Source organism: Bombina bombina, chromosome 1 (assembly GCF_027579735.1).
Source record: "Bombina bombina isolate aBomBom1 chromosome 1, aBomBom1.pri, whole genome shotgun sequence".
NCBI classification, from domain to species: Eukaryota; Metazoa; Chordata; class Amphibia; order Anura; family Bombinatoridae; genus Bombina; species Bombina bombina.
This window is the reverse complement of record NC_069499.1, coordinates 536730530-536749844: the sequence shown is the minus strand read 5'-3', so window position 1 is coordinate 536749844 and position 19315 is coordinate 536730530. Positions and strand designations below refer to the sequence as shown.

The 19315-nt window shown below is 41.4% G+C and overlaps 1 protein-coding gene across 1 annotated transcript in view; it reads right to left on the bottom strand.

Annotated features, from left to right (window-relative positions):
* INO80D (INO80 complex subunit D) overlaps positions 1 to 19315 on the bottom strand; it is a 395094-nt gene that overhangs the window by 150671 nt on the left and 225108 nt on the right. Inside the window, exon 5 of the mRNA XM_053698654.1 lies at positions 3546 to 3654. Within this exon, the coding sequence (XP_053554629.1) occupies positions 3546 to 3654 (109 nt within the window). The remainder of the gene's footprint in view (positions 1 to 3545; positions 3655 to 19315) is intronic.

The following is a 19315-nucleotide window of genomic DNA, read 5'->3' as shown; positions in this document are numbered from 1 at the left end:
TAAATTAACTAAATTAAAAACAATTAAATAAATTAAAATTAGCTAAAATTACTAAAAAAAACAACAACACTAAATTACAGAAAAAAAAAACAAATTACAGATCTTTAAACTAATTACACCTAATCTAATAGCCCTATCAAAATAAAAAAAAACCCTAGCCTAAACTAAACTATCAATATCCCTTAAAAGGGCCTTTTGTGGGGCATTGCCCCAAAGTAATCAGCTCTTTTACCTGTAAACAAAATACAAACAACCCCCTAACAGTAAAACTCACCACCCACACAACCAATCCTCCAAATAAAATACTAACTAAAAAAACCTAAGCTCCCCATTGCCCTGAAAAGGGCATTTGGATGGGCATTGCCCTTAAAAGGGCATTTAGCTCTATAGCAGCCCAAAGCCCTAACCTACAAAATAAAACCACCCAATACACCCTTAAAAAAACCTAATACTAACCCCCTGAAGATCGACTTATTGTACTGAAGACCGGACATCCAACCTCAAGGAAGCGGCAGAAGTCTTTATCCAACTGGGCCGAAGTCCTCAATGAAGCCGGGAAAAGTGGTCCTCCAGACGGGCAGAAGTCTTCATCCAGACGACATCTTCTATCTTCATCCATCTGACGCGGAGCGGGTCCATCTTCAAGACATCCGACGCGGAGTATCCTCTTCATCCGGAGTCTTCTTACTGAATGATGGTTCCTTTAAATGACGTCATCCAAGATGGCGTCCATTAGATTCCGATTGGCTGATAGAATTCTATCAGCCAATCGGAATTAAGGTAGAAAAAATACTATTGGCTGATGCAATCAGCCAATAGGATTGAAGATCAATCCTATTGACTGATCCAATCGGCCAATAGGATTGAGCTTGCATTCTATTGGCTGTTACCTAGTTAAAATAAATACAAACTTGCCTGTAAAATAAAAATAAACCCTAAGCTAGATACAATGTAACTATCAGTTATATTGTAGCTATTTTAGGGTTTATTTTATAGGTAAGTATTTAGTTTTAAATAGGAATTATTTAGTTAATTGTAGTAATGTTATTTAGATTTATTTAAATTATATTTAAGTTAGGGGGTGTTAGGGTTAGGCTTAGACTTAGGTTTAGGGGTTAATAAATGTAATATAGCGGCGGAGACATTGGGGGCAGCAGATTAGGGGTTAATAAATTTAATATAGTGGCGGCGACATTGGGGGCAGCAGATTAGGGGTTAATAAATATAATGTAGATGGCGGCGATGTTTGGGACAGCAGATTAGGGGTTAATAAGTATAATGTAGGTGGTGGCGGTGTCTGTAGCGGCAGATTAGGGGTTATTAAGAATAATGAAGGTGTCAGCGATATCGGGGGTGGCAGATTAGGGGTTAAAAAGTGTAAGATTAGGGGTGTTTAGACTCGGGTTCATGTTAGGGTGTTAGATGTAAACATAACTTTAGTTTCCCCATAGGAATCAATAGGGCTGCGTTACTGAGATTTACGCTGCTTTTTTGCAGGTGTTAGACTTTTTTTCAGCCGGCTCTCCCCATTGATGTCTAGGGGGAAATCGAGCATGTACAACCAGTTCACCGCTGACTTAAGCAGCGCTGGTATTGAAGTGCGGTATGGAGCTCAATTTTGCTCTACGCTCACTTCTTGCCTTTTAACGCCGGCTTTGTAAAAACCTGTAATACCAGCGCTGTAGGTAAGTGAGCGGTGAGAGAAAACTGCTCGTTAGCACCGCATAGCTCCTAACACAAAACTCGTAATCTGGCAGAGTATTTTTGCATTTGCATAATAACTATGTCTAAAGGTGTCTATGGGCAGCTATATAATATACACAACAGCTCAATATGGCTACAAAAATAATAAGGGGCAATGTGCCAGATTATTGCATGACAATCCAACCAATTTAAAAAAAAATTATAATAAAAAAACAAATATACATAAACACACGCACATACACTTATTTATACACACACATATTGTACATACACAAACACACACACATACACAAACTTATACACACATACATGCACATACACACACACACACAAACAAAAGCACATATACACATAAACATACATTTGCACACATACATATACACACATGGACATATACACAAACTGTGTTATTATCTTTTACAACACTTTCAAGTTTGACTACAATTAGTGGGGGGAAAAATCCCATATTTTAATCACTTTTCCAATTACAGCTATCTTGTTGTACCCAAGCATAAAAAAGGGTCTCAAAGGTGTGTAGTATCAATGCACTGGGTCTTAGGGAAAAAAAGTTTTAAGAACCCTGCTTTAGATGATTATGTACATCATTTGTGCACAATTATTTTAAATGGCAAAAGTGCATCTAGGCTTTTCTTGTGCGTTTCGCTTTGGATGAGATTTTCATGGATTCTTAGTTAATGTTCAAGCAAATATATACAGTTTCAGGTTTCACATTAAAAAATAAAAAACATTCAGAAAAACTTTAACAAAACAATCTGCTGGTATTGGAGCTGTATTTGAGATACACATTACTTTACTACATGTTTTTATCTGCTGTGTGCTCCATTGAGCAGGGCTGCATGCAATGTCTTTTCCAACTTCTCACACTCATAATAGGAAACTAGGAGTGGATTTGTGGTACTTCTTATTATGGTAAATTATTTTTCTATTTACAACACAGTAGCGAATAGAGAAGAGATTGTGTATCATTCTACTTGCTAGGTAACTGGCACTATGCCACAGAATTGTAGGAGTGGGTATGTGAGCAAAGTGTGTGTGCGCATGTGTGTGTGTGTCAGTGAGCAGTGTGTGCATGGTGTGTGTGTCGGAGAGCAGAGTGTGTGCGCTTTATTCTCCAGGTAATCAACACATTGCACATGACCTGGTGATTTAGTGCAATGTTTTTCAACCATGGTCTTCAAGTACCCCCAACAGGCCAGGTTTTCATCATAGCTGAACCAGTGCACAGGTGAAGTAATCAGCTGATCAGTACCATGTTGGTTACTAACATGCTCTTACCCATCAGCTGATTATTATGCGCACTGGTTCAGCTATAATGAAAACCTGTCTTGTTGGGAGTACTTGAGGACCGTGGTTAAGAAACAATGCTTTAGTTTAATTTAAGCTACCTCTATTGGGTTCATATTTGTGTTTCTCCAGCGTATCTTAGCCAGTGCCTCACCAGCCTCTGACCTCACTGCACGTCAATGGATGACATCACAATCTGTACTGCATCTAGGCCCTCTGCTGAATAGCATTGGCAGTCTGTTTTTTCCAACTAGTGAGCCTTTTGTGATTGGATGCCATATGCAGCCCATATCATGATGTCATTAGTGGGCTGAGCGTTGTCAGCCATCTCAAAGTGGCCAGAAACAAAATTCATTTTAAAATAACTTTTTTACTGTCCTTGCTGCATGATATAGAAAAGGTGCTGTAGCTTAATCTAAGGTAGGACTTTAAGATGACCATGGTGTAGACTGTCCCTTTAAAGCTTTGAGTCCTGGTGCAACAGAAATGGTTAGTTTTAATATTGTAAACAAAATGCACTTCATCTGAAGTCCTACTTTTTGCAGTCATGCTGGAGAGTCTCCCGGTATGACCAAGCAGCCTGATATGGAGATGACTGGTCAGAGTCTTCCTGCTCCTCTGCGCTGTCTTCTGACCAGTCCAGCCCTGTAAGAGAGGGAAGAAGCACTGTAATCATGACTTTAGACCTGCTTTACAGTTTGATTCTTGTTTTGAGACAGTATAGAGATCTACCAGAAAAAGAGACAACTTCTTATATTTTATGTACTATTTCATCTCAACGGTAAACATGTAAACGATTGAGCTTTTAAAAAAACTATTTATGCTTATCTGATAAATTAATTTCTTTTATGGTGGTGAGAGTCCATGATCCATTACTCTTCGGTAATTCGTCTTCCTGGCCACTAGGAGGAGGCAAGGATTCCCAAACCCCAAGAGCTCTATAAAACCCCTCCTACCTTACTGGTAACTAGTCTGATGTATAGCCGAACAAGAAAGATAGGATAGAAAACAAGAGCAAAAAAGGAACAGGGGAAACAAAAAAAAAGCCCCCTAAAAGTATCAGAAATAATTACAGGGTGGGATCTCGTGGACTCATCACCATGAAAGAAATTAATTTATCTGGTAAGCATATATTAGGTTTTCTCTTTCATACAGGTGATGAGAGTCCCTGATCTATTACTCCTGCAAAACGAATACCCAAGCAGTGAAGTCCATGAGTAATGAGGGCGGGACGAGCATGACATATAGATTCTGTATATTTTTTTGTAAAAAAAAAAAAAAAAAAAGACATGAACATAAAACAAAACTAAAACAAAAAGATTACTACCTGAAGGACTACCTACCAATGGCTGCTTTGGAATAAGCGAAAAAACAATGAAAAAGGAAAGATTAAGAAGCCATGAGATCTATCTCTGGGAATCCCCAAAGAATCACAATCTAATAGAAAACATCCAGATTAAGAAAACATTCACCCGAATGCAGGAACTGACGAATGAGAAAATCTGCTTCCCAGTTACTCACCCCAAAAATATAAAATGCAGAAATTATGCAGACAACAAATGTCCTCTGTCCAGGTAAGAATCTGAGATACTACCCCCATAGATGAGAGTCCTACCTTGATGATTGACATATGCCACTGACATGAATAAAAAACACAAATGAGACGACTCCTCAGCAGGGGAGGACTCTGAGAGCCTTTAAAATACACAAAGCTTCAAAAACATATATTAGAAAAAGTAAATTTATGCTTACCAGATAAATTAATTTCTTCTAAGGTACGACGAGTCCACGGATTCATCCTTTACTTGTGGGATATTATCCTCCTGCTAACAGGAAGTGGCAAAGAGCACCACAGCAGAGCTGTCTATATAGCTCCTCCTTTAGCTCCACCCCCCAGTCATTCGACCGAAGGTACAGGAAGAAAAAGGAGAAGCTAAAAAGGTGCAGAGGTGACTGAAGTTTAAAATCAAAAAATATAATCTGTCTTAAAATGACAGGGCAGGCTGTGGACTCGTCGTACCATAGAAGAAATTAATTTATCAGGTAAGCATACATTTACTTTTCTTCTATAAGGTACGACGAGTCCGCAGATTCATCCTTTACTTGTGGGATACAATACCAAAGCTACAGGACATGGATGAACGGGAGGGACAAGACAGATGGTTAAACAGAAGGCACCACTGCTTGAAGAACCTTTCTCCCAAAAATAGCCTCCGAAGAAGCAAAAGTATCAAATTTGTAAAAGGTATGAAGCGAAGACCAAGTCGCAGCCTTACAAATCTGTTCAACAGAAGCATAATTTTTAAAAGCCCATGTGGAAGCCACCGCTCTAGTAGAGTGAGCTGTAATCCTTTCAGGAGGTTGCTTTCCAGCAAGCTCGTATGCCAAACGAATGATGCTTTTCAGCCAAAAAGAAAGAGAGGTAGCCGTCTACGTTTTCCAGAATAGACAACAAACAAAGAAGATGATTGACGGAAATGTTTGGTTGCTTGCAAGTAAAACTTCAAAGCACGAACCACGTCCAAGTTGTGCAACAGACGCTCTTTCATAGAGGAAGGATTAGGACACAGAGAAGGAACAACAATTTCCTGATTGATATTCCTATTAGTAACAACCTTAGGAAGGAATCCAGGTTTGGTACGCAAAACCACCTTATCAGCATGGAAAACAAGATAAGGCGAGTCGCATTGCAATGCAGATAGTTCAGAAACTCTTCGAGCCGAAGAGATAGCAACTAAAAACAGAACTTTCCAAGATAGAAGCTTAAAGGAACAGTATACTGTAAAATAGTTTTTCCCTTAATGTGTTTACAATTGCTTTTTTTTACCAACTGCAGAGTAAAAATGTATGAAAATTAGCTTTTTAAGGTTTATTTGTGTATATTAATGCTCTGATTTTGTGTTTTGAAGCCACAACCTAATAAAATTGGTTGAGCTTGTAGGTATAATCAGACCTCATTACTGTATCACATTGTGTACATATACCTGCTTCTTTATCTTATATCTGTCCGTAAACCAATCATCAATACTTGGAGAGAACAATGGAAAATCAACATGTTATTACCTTATCTCTGCTATATCTCACTGGGAGTGTAATTTCTTCTGCTGGTTGTGTTTACAAAACTTATCTATAGCTTGGACCTGCGGCCACAAACTTTCAGAATAGGTGGGGATACCACATGCTAAATCAACTATTTCAAATGCCAATTTAAGGGTAATGGAGCTACTTGTAAACAATATAATACACTCCTGCAGGTAAAGTGGATCATTAGGAACAAATTAAAGGGGAGAAATTTTTTGAGTAAACTGTCCCTTTAATATCTATGGAATGCATAGATTCAAACGGAACCCCTTGTAGAACTTTAAGAACTAAATTCAAACACCATGGTGGAGCAACAGGTTTAAACACAGGCTTAATTCTAACTAAAGCCTGACAGAACGACTGAACGTCTGGAACATCTGCCAGACGCTTGTGCAGTAGAATTGATAAAGCAGATATCTGTCCCTTTAAGGAACTAGCTGATAGCCCCTTCTCCAATCCTTCTTGGAGAAAGGACAAAATCCTAGGAATCCTGATCTTACTCCATGAGTAGCCTTTGGATTCGCACCAATAAAGATATTTACACCATATCTTATGATAAATTTTCCTAGTGACAGGCTTTCGAGTCTGAATCAAGGTATCTATGACCGACTCAGAGAAACCCCGCTTGGATAAAATCAAGCGTTCAATCTCCAAGCAGTCAGCCGCAGAGAAACTAGATTTGGATGCTGGAACGGACCTTGAATCAGAAGTTCTTGTCTCAGTGGCAGAGTCAATGGTGGAAGAGAAGACATGTCCACCAGGTCTGCATACCAAGTCCTGCGTGGCCATGCAGGTGCTATCAAAATCAAGGAAGGAGAGGAAACGATGGAAACACATAAGCCAGGTTGAACGACCAGGGTACTGCTAGAGCATCTATCAGTACTGCCTGAGGATCCCTTGACCTGGACCCGTAACAAGGAAGTTTGGCGTTCTGACGAGACGCCATCAGATCCAATTCTGGTGTGCCCCATTGCTGAATCAATTGTGCAAACACCTCCGGATGGAGTTCCCACTACCCCGGATGAAAAGTCTGACGACTTAGAAAATCCGCTTCCCAGTTCTCCACTCCTGGGATATAGATTGCTGATAGATGTTAAGAGTGAGTCTCTGGCCATCAAATTATTTTGGTAACCTCTATCATCGCTAGAGAACTCTTTGTTCCCCCCTGATGATTGATATAAGCTACAGTCATGATATTGTCCGACTGGAATCTTATGAATCTGGCCGAAGCCAGCTGAGGCCACGCCTGAAGCATGTTGAATATCGCTCTCAGTTCTAGAATATTTATCGGGAGGAGAGCCTCCTCCTGAGTCCACAAACCCTGTGCTTTCAGGGAATTCCAGACTGCACCCCAGCCCAATAGGCTGGCGTCCGTCGTCACTATGACCCATGCTGGCCTGCGGAAACACATTCCCTGGGACAGATGATCCTGTGACAACCACCAAAGAAGAGAGTCTCTTGTCTCTTGATCCAGATTTATCTGAGGAGATAAATCTGCATAATCCCCATTCCACTGATTGAGCATGCATAGTTGCAGTGGTCTGAGATGCAAGCGAGCAAACGGAACTATGTCCATTGCCGCTACCATTAGCCCGATCACCTCCATACACTGAGCCACTGACGGCCGAGGAATGGAATGAAGAGCTCGGCAGGTGGTTAAAATCTTTGATTTCCTGACCTCCGTCAGAAAAATTTTCATGTCCACCGAATCTATCAGAGTTCCCAGGAATGGAACTCTTGTGAGAGGGATAGGTGAACTCTTTTTTACGTTCACCTTCCACCCGTGAGATCTTAGAAAAGCCAACACGATGTCCGTGTGAGATTTGGCTAGTTGGTAAGTCGACGCCTGAATTAAGATATCGTCCAGATAAGGCGCCACTGCTATGCCCCCCGGCCTTAGAACCACCAGAAGGGACCCTAGCACCTTTGTGAAAATTCTGGGAGCTGTTGGCAACCCAAAGGAAAGAGTCACAAACTGGTAATGCTTGTCCAAAAAGGCGAACCTGAGGAACTGGTGATGATCTTTGTGGATAGGGATGTGTAGATACGCATCCTTTAAGTCCACGGTGGTCATATATTGACCCTCCTGGATTATTGGTAAAATAGTCTGAATGGTGTCCATCTTGAAGGATGGGACTCTGAGGAATTTGTTTAGGATCTTGAGATCTAAAATTGGTCTGAAGGTTCCCTCTTTCTTGGGAACCACAAACAGATTGGAGTAGAACCCCTGCCACTGTTCTGTTTTCGGAACTGGGCAGATCACTCCCATGGTAAATAGGTCTTCTACACAGCGTAAGAATGCCTCTCTTTTTGTCTGGTTTACAAACAATTGAGAAAGATGGAATCTCCCCCTTGGAGGAGAATCTTTGAAATCTAGAAGATACCCCAGGGTTACGATTTCTAAAGCCCAGGAGTCCTGATCTCTTGCCCAAGCCTGAGCAAAGAGAGAAAGTCTGCCCCCTACTAGATCCGGTCCCGGATCGGGGGCTACCCCTTCATGCTGTCTTGGTGGCAGCAGCGGGCTTCTTGGCCTATTTACCTTTGTTCCAAGTCTGGTTGGGTCTCCAGACTGACTTGGATTGAGCAAAATTCTCCTCTTGCTTTGCAGCAGGGGGAGAGGTAGAGGGACCACCTTTGAAGTTTCGAAAGGAACGAAAATTATTTTGTTTGGTCCTCATCTTATTTGTCTTATCCTGAAGAAGGGCATGGCCTTTTCCTCCAGTGATGTCTGAAATGATCTCTTTCAGTTCAGGCCCAAATAGGGTCTTACCCTTGAAAGGGATGGCTAAAAGCTTAGATTTTGATGACACATCAGCAGACCAGGACTTAAGCCATAACGCTCTACGCGCTAAAATGGCAAAACCTGAATTCTTTGCCGCTAATTTAGTCAGTTGAAAAGCGGCATTTGTAATGAAAGAATTAGCTAGCTTGAGAGCCCTAATTCTCTCCAGAATATCATCTAAAGGGGTCTCAACCTGAAGAGCCTCCTCCAGAGCCACGAACCAAAAAGCAGCTGCAGTAGTTACAGGAACAATGCACGCTATAGGTTGGAGAAGAAAACCCTGACGAACAAATATTTTCTGTAGGAGACCCTCTAATTTTTTTATCCATAGGATCTTTGAAAGCACAACTGTCCTCAATAGGTATAGTTGTGCGCTTAGCCAGGGTACAAATAGCTCCCTCCACCTTAGGGACCGTCTGCCACGAGTCCCGCATGGTGTCTGATATGGGAAACATTTTCTTAAAAGTAGGAGGGGAAGCGAACGGAATACCTGGTCTATCCCACTCCTTAGTAACAATGTCCGAAATCCTCTTAGGGACCGGAAAAACATCAGTGTAGGCAGGAACCTCTAGAAATCTGTCCATTTTACACAATTTCTCTGGAACTACAATAGGGTCACAATCATCCAGAGTCGCTAAAACCTCCCTGAGCAATAAGCGGAGGTGTTCTAGTTTAAATTTAAAAGCCGTCATATCAGAGTCTGTCTGAGGGAACATCTTTCCTGAATCAGAAATCTCTCCCTCAGACAGCAAATACCTCACCCTCAACTCAGAACATTGTGAGAGTACATCGGATATGGCTAATAAAGCGTCAGAGGGCTCAGCATTTGTTCTCAAACCAGACCTACTGCGCTTCCCCTGCAACCCAGGCAGCTTAGATAAAACCTCTGTGAGGGTAGTATTCATAACTGCGGCCATATCTTGCAAAGTGAAAGAATTAGACGCACTAGAAGCACTTGGCGTTGCTTGTGCGGGCGTTAATGGTTGTGACACTTGGGGAGAATTAGATGACATAACCTGATTCCATTCTGACTGAGAATCATCCTGTGACATACTTTTAGTAGCTAAAATATGTTCTTTGCAATTTATTGACCTTTCAGTGCATGAGGGACACATTCTAAGTGGGGGTTCCACAATGGCTTCTAAACATATTGAACAATGACTTTCCTCAATGTCAGACATGTTGAACGGGCTAGTAATGACTACAAACAAGCATGAAAACACTTTATTTAGTGAAAAAATAACAATCTTAAAAAACGGTACTGCGCCTTTAAAGTTCTGCAAAACTGCTATAAAATGCACCAAATTTTTTACAGCAGACTCAATATGTGTAGTTAAGTTTGCCCCACAAGAAAATTTAACATTTAAAACTTTTTTGTGAAAACCGGATTGAAATAAGGCCTAAATCCGGAAAAAAACACCCCCAGCACCTTGCCACAGCCCTGCTGTGGCGCCTGCCTGCCCTCAGGGATTGTAAATATGGGGTTAAAGCTTCGATTTGGCCCAAAACATCCACAAGGGCCCTCAGGAGTTGGAGCTTGCTGCTTACAGAGTGAAAACAACTGCGCATCTGAGCCTGTCACTCGATGTCGATGCCCACAAACATTCAAAACTCAGTGTCAACCATTTTTTAATTAGCCCCTTATGCAAGCTTAGTCATGCCTTTCTATAGCTCTTAGGATTACTGCTTACCCTTACCCTCATGGGGATACTGTCAGCCTTTCTGAAATACACAGTCTCTCCAGAAAAAATGAATGAACATACCTCACTGCTGTATAGCATGAAAACATTCCTCACACTGAAGTTTCTTGTACCCCTCAGCCTCTGTGGGAACAGCACTGGATCTTAGTTACAAATGCTAAGATCATCATCCTCCAGGCAGAAGTCTTCATCCATCTGCTTCCTGAGAGTAAATAGTACACACCGGTACCATTTAAAACAAAAAGCTCTTGCTTGAAGAAATTAAAAACTAATATTTTATCAACTCTTTCACTTTACCCTTCCTAGTACTTAGAGTAGGCAAAGAGAATGACTGGGGGTGGAGCTAAGGGAGGAGCTATATAGACAGCTCTGCTGTGGTGCTCTTTGCAACTTCCTGTTAGCAGGAGGATAATATCCCACAAGTAAAGGATGAATCCGTGGACTCGTCGTACCTTATAGAAGAAACATAATTTATGTAAGAATTTACCTGATAAATTAATTTCTTTCATATTGGCAAGAGTCCATGAGCTAGTGACGTATGGGATATACATTCCTACCAGGAGGGGCAAAGTACTTTTCTACGAAAAACTGCTTCTGAAGAAGAGAAAACATCAAAATGGTAGAATTTAGTAAAAGTATGCAAAGAAGACCAAGTTGCTGCTTTGCAAATCTGATCAACAGAAGCTTCATTCTTAAAAGCCCAGGAAGTAGAAACTGACCTAGTAGAGTAGAAATCTAGCACAAACTTACTTCACCACCTCCATAGGAGGCAAAGTTTGTAAAACTGAATTGTGGGTGTGGTGGGGGGTGTATTTATAGGCATTTTGAGGTTTGGGAAACTTTGCCCCTCCTGGTAGGAATGTATATCCCATATGTCACTAGCTCTTGGACTCTTGCCAATTACATGAAAGAAAATACTTCACTCAAGGAGACCAAACCCCATGTGCTTTCAGAGACCCCCAAAACTACCACAGCCTGAAAGACATGCATCTGTAAATATCACAAACCAGATGGGATGAAATATAGAAGCTACCAGAAAGATAGGCTGATAATCCAGCCATCAACACAGGGACTCCCTTGTCATGGGGACCAAATAACATTTCTAAAAAAGATGCCTGCACCATAGTTGAAGGATACAAAGCCGAAGAGGCCTCATGACACCGAGCAAACTAAATAACATCTGAAACAGTTACTATTAGGCCTAAAACTTCCATGCAACAAAGCTACACACTAAAGATAAAAGTCAAGCTAAAATCAGCTACAACTACAACCTTCTCTGATCTGTAAAACAAATTCTCATGGAGACTGAATTTAATTACAACACCCAGAAAAGAGAATCTGGATTGGGAAACAAGAGAACTCATCAGAAAATATCCAGGGAGCAGACAAACAGATCAAATGGAAGAACAAAAAACTAGAACATGTTTGCTGAGGACAATAAACCTATAAACTGATGAAGATCTTTGTGAATAGGAATATGAAGGAAGATATCCTATTAATCTATTGCGGACATAAACTGACCTTGCAGAATACATAACAAAGAAACCCTGAGAGCCCTGAGAAAATAACTCATCACCTTATAAAGAAAAACAAAATTTATGATTAACTGATAAATTAAAGGTACAGTCTACTCCAGAATGTTTATGATTTAAAAAGATAGATAATTCCTTTACTACTCATTCATCAGTTTTGTATATCTAACACAGTTATATTAATATATGTCTTACCTCTGTGATTAACTTGTATCTAAGCCTCTGCAGACTGCTCCCTTATTTCAGTTATTTTGACAATCAGTGCTAACTCATGTAACTCCACTGGAGTGAGCACAAGGTTATCTATATGGCACATATGAACAAGCACTGTCTAGCTGTGAAAACTGTCAAAATGCACTGAGATAAGTGGTAGCCTTCAAGGGCTTAGGAATTAGCATATAAGCCTACCTAGGTATAGCTTTCAACAAAGAAAGCCAAGTGAACAAAGCAAATTTGATAATAAAGGTAAAATTGGAAAGTTAATTTTTACTAGACTGTCCCTTAATTTCTTTCATGGTGGTGAAAGTCTACGATACCAGCCCATAGTTCACAAATGTTTCAGATTTTTTTTTCTTGCAGCACTTTCTAGTTTGCACCTCATTTTCCCTGTTATGTCCTTCCTACCTGTCTACTTTGCCTTGCTTGGCTATATTCTACCACTTTGATACCTTTGCTTCTTCTGAAGCGGCTTTTGGTAAGAAAGTCCTTCAGGCAACAAATGTTTGTAAACTAGGTGCCTGCCTTTAAAAAAAATAAAAAAATGTATCCCACCAAAATAGGAGTAATGGCTTGTGGACTCTCATCACCTTATGAAGAATTTTTTTTATGCTTAGCTGATAAATTAAAGGAACAGTCTACTCCAGAATCTTTGTTTAAACGATTGATAATGCCTTTATTGCCCATTCCTCGGTTTTGCATAACCAACAGTTTTATTAATATACTTTTTACCTCTGTGATAACCTTGAATCTAAGCCTCTGCAGACTGTCCCCCTTATTTCAGTTCTTTTGACAGACATGTAATTTAGACAATCAGTGCTGACTCATGTAACTCCACTGGAGTGAGCACAAGGTTATCTATATGGCACACATTAACTAGCACTACCTAGCTGTGAAAACTGCCAAAATGCACTGAGTTAAGAGGCAGCCTTCAATGACTTAGAAAAAAGCATATCAGCCGACCTAAGTTTAGCTTTCATCAATGAATACAAGGGAATAAAAGCAAATGTAATGATAAAGGTAAATTGGAAAGTTGCTTTAAATGACATGCCCTATCTGAAACATAAAAACAAAATTTATGCTTACCTGATAAATTCATTTCTCCTGTAGTGTGGTCAGTCCACGGGTCATCATTACTTCTGGGATATTATCTCCTCCCCTACAGGAAGTGCAAGAGGATTCACCCAGCAGAGCTGCTACATAGCTCATCCCCTCTACGTCACCTCCAGTCATTCGACCAAAGGACCAACGAGAAAGGAGAAGCCCAAGGGTGTAGTGGTGACTGGAGTATAATCCCAAAATTTTTTTTAGCCTGCCATAAGAAAACAGGGCGGGCCGTGGACTGACCACACTACAGGAGAAATGAATTTATCAGGTAAGCATAAATTTTGTTTTCTCCTGTTAAGTGTGGTCAGTCCACGGGTCATCATTACTTCTGGGATACCAATACCAAAGCAAAAGTACACGGATGACGGGAGGGACAGGCAGGCTCTTTATACGGAGGGAACCACTGCCTGAAGAACCTTTCTCCCAAAAACAGCCTCCGAAGAAGCAAAAGTGTCAAATTTGTAAAATTTGGAAAAAGTATGAAGAGAAGACCAAGTTGCAGCCTTGCAAATCTGTTCAACAGAAGCCTCATTCTTAAAGGCCCAAGTGGAAGCCACAGCTCTAGTAGAATGAGCTGTAATTCTTTCAGGAGGCTGCTGTCCAGCAGTCTCATAGGCTAATCGTATTATGCTACGAAGCCAAAAAGAGAGAGAGGTAGCCGAAGCTTTTTGACCTCTCCTCTGACCAGAATAAACGACAAACAGGGAAGACGTTTGACGAAAATCCTTAGTTGCCTGTAGATAAAATTTCAGGGCACGGACTACATCTAGATTGTGTAGCAGACGTTCCTTCTTCGAGGAAGGATTAGGACACAAAGATGGAACAACAATCTCTTGATTGATATTCCTGTTAGTGACCACCTTAGGTAGGAACCCAGGTTTAGTACGCAGAACTACCTTGTCAGAATGAAAAATCAGATAAGGAGAATCACAATGTAAGGCAGATAACTCAGAGACTCTTCGAGCCGAGGAAATAGCCATTAAAAACAGAACTTTCCAAGATAACAACTTGATATCAATGGAATGAAGGGGTTCAAACGAAACACCCTGTAAAACATTAAGAACTAAGTTCAAACTCCATGGCGGAGCAACAGTTTTAAACACAGGCTTGATCCTAGCTAAAGCCTGACAAAAAGCTTGAACGTCCGGAACTTCTGACAGACGTTTGTGTAAAAGAATGGACAGAGCTGAAATCTGTCCCTTTAAAGAACTAGCGGATAACCCCTTTTCTAAACCTTCTTGTAGAAAAGACAATATCCTTGGAATCCTAACCTTACTCCATGAGTAACTCTTGGATTCGCACCAATATAAGTATTTACGCCATATTTTATGGTAAATCCTTCTGATAACAGGCTTCCTAGCCTGTATTAAGGTATCAATAACTGGCTCAGAAAACCCACGTTTTGATAAAATCAAGCGTTCAATTTCCAAGGAGTCAGCTTCAGAGAAGTTAGATTTTGATGTTTGAATGGACCCTGGATCAGAAGGTCCTGTTTCAGAGGTAGAGACCAAGGCGGACAGGATGACATGTCCACTAGATCTGCATACCAAGTCCTGCGTGGCCATGCAGGTGCTATTAGAATCACTAATGCTCTCTCCTGTTTGATTCTGGCAATCAATCGAGGAAGCATCGGGAAGGGTGGAAACACATAAGCCATCCCGAAGGTCCAAGGTGCTGTCAAAGAATCTATCAAAACCGCTCCCGGATCCCTGGATCTGGACCCGTAGCGAGGAAGCTTGGCGTTCTGACGAGACGCCATGAGATCTATCTCTGGTTTGCCCCAACGTCGAAGTATCTGGGCAAAGACCTCCGGATGAAGTTCCCACTCCCCCGGATGAAAAGTCTGACGACTTAAGAAATCCGCCTCCCAGTTCTCCACTCCCGGGATGTGGATTGCAGACAGGTGGCAAGAGTGAGACTCTGCCCAGCGAATTATCTTTGATACTTCCATCATTGCTAGGGAGCTTCTTGTCCCTCCCTGATGGTTGATGTAAGCTACAGTCGTGATGTTGTCCGACTGAAACCTGATGAACCCCCGAGTTGTTAACTGGGGCCAAGCCAGAAGGGCATTGAGAACTGCTCTCAATTCCAGGATGTTTATTGGAAGGAGACTCTCCTCCTGATTCCATAGTCCCTGAGCCTTCAGAGAATTCCAGACAGCGCCCCAACCTAGTAGGCTGGCGTCTGTTGTTACAATTGTCCAGTCCGGCCTGCTGAATGGCATCCCCCTGGACAGGTGTGGCCGATAAAGCCACCATAGAAGAGAATTTCTGGTCTCTTGATTCAGATTCAGAGTGGGGGACAAATCTGAGTAATCCCCATTCCACTGACTTAGCATGCACAATTGCAGCGGTCTGAGATGTAGGCGTGCAAAAGGTACTATGTCCATTGCCGCTACCATTAAGCCGATCACCTCCATGCATTGAGCTACTGACGGGTGTTGAATGGAATGAAGGACACGGCATGCATTTTGAAGCTTTGTTAACCTGTCTTCTGTCAGGTAAATCTTCATTTCTACAGAATCTATCAGAGTCCCCAAGAAGGGAACTCTTGTGAGTGGAAAGAGAGAACTCTTCTTTTCGTTCACCTTCCATCCATGCGACCTTAGAAATGCCAGTACTAACTCTGTATGAGACTTGGCAGTTTGAAAGCTTGAAGCTTGTATCAGAATGTCGTCTAGGTACGGAGCTACCGAAATTCCTCGCGGTCTTAGTACCGCCAGAAGAGTACCCAGAACCTTTGTGAAGATTCTTGGAGCCGTAGCCAATCCGAATGGAAGAGCTACAAACTGGTAATGCCTGTCTAGAAAGGCAAACCTTAGATACCGGTAATGATTTCTGTGAATCGGTATGTGAAGGTAAGCATCCTTTAAATCCACTGTGGTCATGTACTGACCCTCTTGGATCATGGGCAAAATTGTTCGAATAGTTTCCATCTTGAACGATGGAACTCTTAGGAATTTGTTTAGGATCTTTAAATCCAAGATTGGCCTGAAAGTTCCCTCTTTTTTGGGAACTACAAACAGATTTGAGTAAAACCCTTGTCCTTGTTCCGACCGCGGAACTGGATGGATCACTCCCATTAATAAAAGATCTTGTACGCAGCGTAGGAACGCTTCTTTCTTTATTTGGTTTGTTGACAACCTTGACAGATGAAATCTCCCTCTTGGGGGAGAGGATTTGAAGTCCAGAAGGTATCCCTGAGATATGATCTCTAACGCCCAGGGATCCTGAACATCTCTTTCCCAAGCCTGGGCGAAGAGAGAAAGTCTGCCCCCTACTAGATCCGGTCCCGGATCGGGGGCCCTCGATTCATGCTGTCTTAGGGGCAGCAGCAGGTTTCCTGGCCTGCTTGCCCTTGTTCCAGGACTGGTTAGGTTTCCAGCCTTGTCTGTAGCGAGCAACAGCTCCTTCCTGTTTTGGTGCAGAGGAAGTTGATGCTGTTCCTGCTTTGAAATTACGAAAGGAACGAAAATTAGACTGTCTAGCCCTAGGTTTGGCTTTGTCCTGAGGCAGGGCATGGCCTTTACCTCCTGTAATGTCAGCGATAATCTCTTTCAACCCGGGCCCGAATAAGGTTTGCCCTTTGAAAGGTATATTAAGCAATTTAGATTTAGAAGTAACATCAGCTGACCAGGATTTTAGCCACAGTGCTCTGCGTGCCTGAATGGCAAATCCGGAATTCTTAGCCGTAAGTTTAGTTAAATGTACTACGGCATCTGAAATAAATGAGTTAGCTAACTTAAGGGCTTTAAGTTTGTGTGTAATCTCATCTAGTGTAGATGATTGAAGTGTCTCTTCCAGAGACTCAAACCAAAATGCTGCTGCAGCCGTGACAGGCGCAATACATGCAAGAGGTTGCAATATAAAACCTTGTTGAACAAACATTTTCTTAAGGTAACCCTCTAACTTTTTATCCATTGGATCTGAAAAAGCACAGCTATCCTCCACCGGGATAGTGGTACGCTTAGCTAAAGTAGAAACTGCTCCCTCCACCTTAGGGACCGTTTGCCATAAGTCCCGTGTGGTGGCGTCTATTGGAAACATTTTTCTAAATATCGGAGGAGGTGAGAACGGCACACCGGGCCTATCCCACTCCTTAGTAACAATTTCAGTAAGTCTCTTAGGTATAGGAAAAACATCAGTACTCGCCGGTACCGCAAAATATTTATCCAACCTACACATTTTCTCTGGTATTGCAACTGTGTTACAATCATTCAGAGCCGCTAACACCTCCCCTAGTAATACACGGAGGTTTTCCAGCTTAAATTTAAAATTTGAAATATCTGAATCCAGTCTGTTTGGATCAGAACCGTCATCCACAGAATGAAGTTCTCCGTCCTCATGTTCTGCCACCTGTGACGCAGTGTCTGACATGGCCCTAATATTATCAGCGCACTCTGTTCTCACCCCAGAGTGATCACGCTTGCCTCTAAGTTCTGGTAATTTAGCCAAAACTTCAGTCATAACAGTAGCCATATCCTGTAATGTGATTTGAAATGGCCGCCCAGATGTACTCGGCGCTACAATATCACGCACCTCCCGAGCGGGAGATGCAGGTACTGACACGTGAGGCGAGTTAGTCGGCATAACTCTCCCCTCGTTGTTAGGTGAAATATGTTCCGTTTGTACAGATTGACTTTTATTTAAAGTAACATCAATACAATTAGTACATAAATTTCTATTGGGCTCCACTTTGGCATTAGCACATATAGCACATGTATCTTCCTCTGAATCAGACATGTTTAACACACTAGCAATAAACTAGCAACTTGGAAATGCTTTTCAAGTAATTTACAATAATATGAAAACGAACTGTGCCTATAAGAAGCACAGAAAAAATTATGACAGTTGAAAACAAATAAGTTATAGCATCAAATCTTTGTAAAAAATACACAATTTTAGCAAAGGATTGTTCCCATTAGCAAAGGATAACTAACCCTGACAGCAGAAAAAATACACAAATAAACGTTTTTTATCACAGTCAACTACAATCTTCACAGCTCTGCTGTGAATGATTACCTCCCTCAAAACAAGCTTTGGAGATCCCTGAGTTCTGTAGAGATGAACCGGATCATGCATGAAGAAAATGAACTTCTGACTGAGTTTTTTGATGCGTAGTAAAAGCGCCAAAAATGGCCCCTCCCCCTCACACATAACAGTGAGAGAGATCAGAAAACTGCTTTAATTTAAACAAAACTATTGCCAAGTGGAAAAAATAGTGCCCAAAACATTTTTTCACCCAGTACCTCAGAGAAATAAACGATTTTACATGCCAGCAAAAAAACGTTTAACCTCAATAAATTAATTGTTATTTAAAACCTATTGCAAGTCCCTGCAAATTAGGTTAAGTCTATGCATACAGTAAAATCCAGTGAAGTACCATTCCCCAGAATACTGAAGTGTGAAATATACATACATGACAGCCTGATACCAGCTACATCTACTGCATTTAAGGCTGAGTTTACATTATAACGGTATGGCAGGATTTTCTCATCAATTCCATGTCAGAAAATAATAAACTGCTACATACCTCTTTGCAGATTAATCTGCCCGCTGTCCCCTGATCTGAAGTTTACCTCTCCTCAGATGGCCGAGAAACAGCAATATGATCTTAACTACTCCGGCTAAAATCATAGAAAAACTCAGGTAGATTCTTCTTCAAATTCTACCAGAGAATAAATAACACACTCCGGTGCTATAATAAAATAACAAACTTTTGATTGAAGGTAATAAACTAATTAAAATCACCACAGTCCTCTCACACATCCTATCTATTCGTTGGGTGCAAGAGAATGACTGGAGGTGACGTAGAGGGGAGGAGCTATGTAGCAGCTCTGCTGGGTGAATCCTCTTGCACTTCCTGTAGGGGAGGAGATAATATCCCAG